At 38.4% G+C, this 2,798-nt stretch overlaps 1 protein-coding gene across 1 annotated transcript in view; it reads left to right on the forward strand.

Moving 5' to 3' along the window:
* The first annotated feature begins 201 nt into the window (after nt 1-201).
* The window catches only part of LOC137628478 (high mobility group nucleosome-binding domain-containing protein 5-like), a 4,919-nt gene continuing 2,322 nt past the window's right edge, over nt 202-2,798 (forward strand). The window contains exon 1 of the mRNA XM_068359634.1: nt 202-278. Within this exon, the coding sequence (XP_068215735.1) occupies nt 202-278 (77 nt within the window). The remainder of the gene's footprint in view (nt 279-2,798) is intronic.

A 2,798-nucleotide genomic window follows, 5' to 3' on the forward strand; every position in this document is an offset into this window, starting at 1 on the left:
GACCTACGACCTATACAAAACCCATAGTTTAATTACGACCTCCTATACCTAAGACTCAGCTCCTCTGGCGATGTGATTAAGGAAGTCATTCCAAGACGAAGGCGATAAATCTGAAGGTCCCCCATCGGGGAAGCAGTTGTCTTCAGGAAGCGAATGCAAATAGATTTTCTTGAGGGTCACAGTGATCTATAGAGGAAATGTATGCAGCAAGAGGAAGAGGAAGAGGAGGAGGAGGAGGAGGAAGAAGAAGAAGAGGGAGAAGAGGAAGGAGAAGGAAGGTAGGGGGATGGTGGTACAAGTAGGAGACCTCCACTTCCCCTCTACGAATTCATGATCGAAGAACGGAGGACTCCGTTGTAGTGCCTGTAGTCAGTAAGGGGGGGGGGAGTGGAAGGGAGGGGGTTAAGGGGGTTGGTATTAGTATGAGGGGAAATGGAAACAGAGGGAGGGGGGTTGGTGAGGGATTGGAGAGGAGAGGGGAGGGGGGAATGCTGGTCTGAGAACAAGGCCCCGCTAAAACATGGTCCGAAGCTAATAATGGAGAAGACGCAGGAATACAAATGAACACACCAAGAGGTCTTTCGGGAGAAGCAGATGCGAGATAGACGTTGCGCGGGATTCTCGCATGGGAATACGAGTTAAATAGGTCATAGGGTTAAGATAGACAAGATTGGAGAAGTATTTCGGCAGGGCGGAACGCGCTGGAATAACCGCGACACCGAGTAAAAGCCAGATGTGTGGTGTGGTGTCATGCTTAGACAAGGCTGCGGCTGGGAAAGATTCGAAAAGGAATTTTGGTCTTAGAAATGTGTGGGTCGAGGAAACCTTGATATCATCAGTCATTGAATTAAACTGTCTACTTAAAGCCTATTGATGAAAGCTCCTACTTTATGTTGACATTAAAAAGAAATAAGTAATATAAATTCATTGGTGCAACTGCTATTAAATGCAGTGAAATCCTTGATATCATGTCCTTGAATTAAACTGTCTAATAAAAGCCCATTGATGAAAGCCCTTACTTTTTGCTGACATTACAAAAAGATAATTATATAAATTGATTGGTGCAATTATTAAATGCAGAGAAAAAAATGTGTGAGTTGAGGAAACCTAGATATCAGCAGTCATTGAATTAAACTGTCTTATAAAAGCCCTTTGATTTTGTTGACCTTAAGAAAGGATAGTTATATAAATTGATTGGTGCAATTATTAAACGCAGATAAATTCTTGATATCATCAGCCATTGAATTAAACTGTCAACTAAAACATTATTGATGAAAGTACTTAATTTTATTTAAAATGTAAAGAGACAGTTCTATAAATTATTTTTGTTGCAATTTCTATCAATTGCTTCAAATTAATTTGCCCGACTTGTTCTTCATCATTTAGGGGAGACAAAATACACACACACACACATACACACACATATATATATACATATATATATATATATATGTATATATATGTATAAATATATATATATATATATATATATATATATATATATATATACATATATATTATCTATATATATATATATATGAATATATATATATATATATATATATATATATAAATATATATATATATATATATATATATATATATATATATATATATATATATATATATATATGTGTGTGTACAAATGTTATCTAGCTATCTATATACATAATTATATAAGATAAAATCATATTCTAATTTTATCTGGAATATCATTAGCTATATCTGAATCAAAGGTATTCATCTTTCTTACCACGAGTGTTACAGCACTGCGGTAGCAAAGCTTTTGAATAAAAGACATCTTAGGCCTAAGCCAATCTCAGTAAGAACAAAAGATAAAGAAAAAAAAATATAAAACCACAAGACCAAGCTCACCTATCTCCCCACTCCAGCCACTCCTATCATTGTATCTTCTTTGCATTCCTGATCTTTTTCCCAGATCAAATGTGAAAAAATGCCATTCAAAGGAAACCAACTCTTAAATATGTTCCTTTCTTTGGGTGCTGTGTCTTCTGTGTATGTGTGTCTGTCTGGCTGTCTCTTCCTCCATCACCACCACCATCCCCTCTCTATGGCATCTTTTGGCCCTCCTTTGCGCGATGCACTTTTCTATATGCACACAATGGCAGGCGCTGGAAAACAGAGACACAGGATGTCCAACCTATTCTTGGTACAGCACCATTGTCTATGGTAATTCCTATTGTCAGAATTGCGGTTGCTGTTGCCGGCAAACCCCCCATCATCTACCCCCCTCCCCCTTTAAGGAGGGGAGGGTAATCCATGACCTAGAACCCCTTCATTCCTTCCTTCCCCTCACTGGCTCCCCTCCAACCCCAGGTCTTGCAAAGGCCGCTAGCTATTGTACTGGGAAGGTCGTTGAGGAACCCCTCTCAGCCGATTCTTTGAGTCCTTGGTCATTTCCTCGTAGCTGCAGCTGCTATTATTGGCCAACTCCTCCCGGAGATTTATTAGAGTTAATGATGGTGTCTCTCGTCTTCTGGAGGTTTATTGTAGAGTCAGAGTAACTGAGAAAATATTTCATCTATGGTGAATACGAGAGGGTCTTCTTTGAACGGTATTCTTTTCTTTTTTCTTTTATTTAACTTTTTTCCACGTTCTGAATGGTCCGCAAATTCACTGGGGGATTTAAAGGACTAGAACGAAGACAATTGAAAAACCAAAAGGAAAGAAAATAAAGCGAAAAGGGAAACAGTATAAAAAAGATGACGGAAGGAGATGTGTTAGAAGAATTATAACACCAAGTGTTAAGTAATGATTGAGAGAATGGGTGGCAGCAA

Source organism: Palaemon carinicauda, chromosome 36, assembly GCF_036898095.1.
Source record: "Palaemon carinicauda isolate YSFRI2023 chromosome 36, ASM3689809v2, whole genome shotgun sequence".
NCBI lineage: Eukaryota > Metazoa > Arthropoda > Malacostraca > Decapoda > Palaemonidae > Palaemon > Palaemon carinicauda.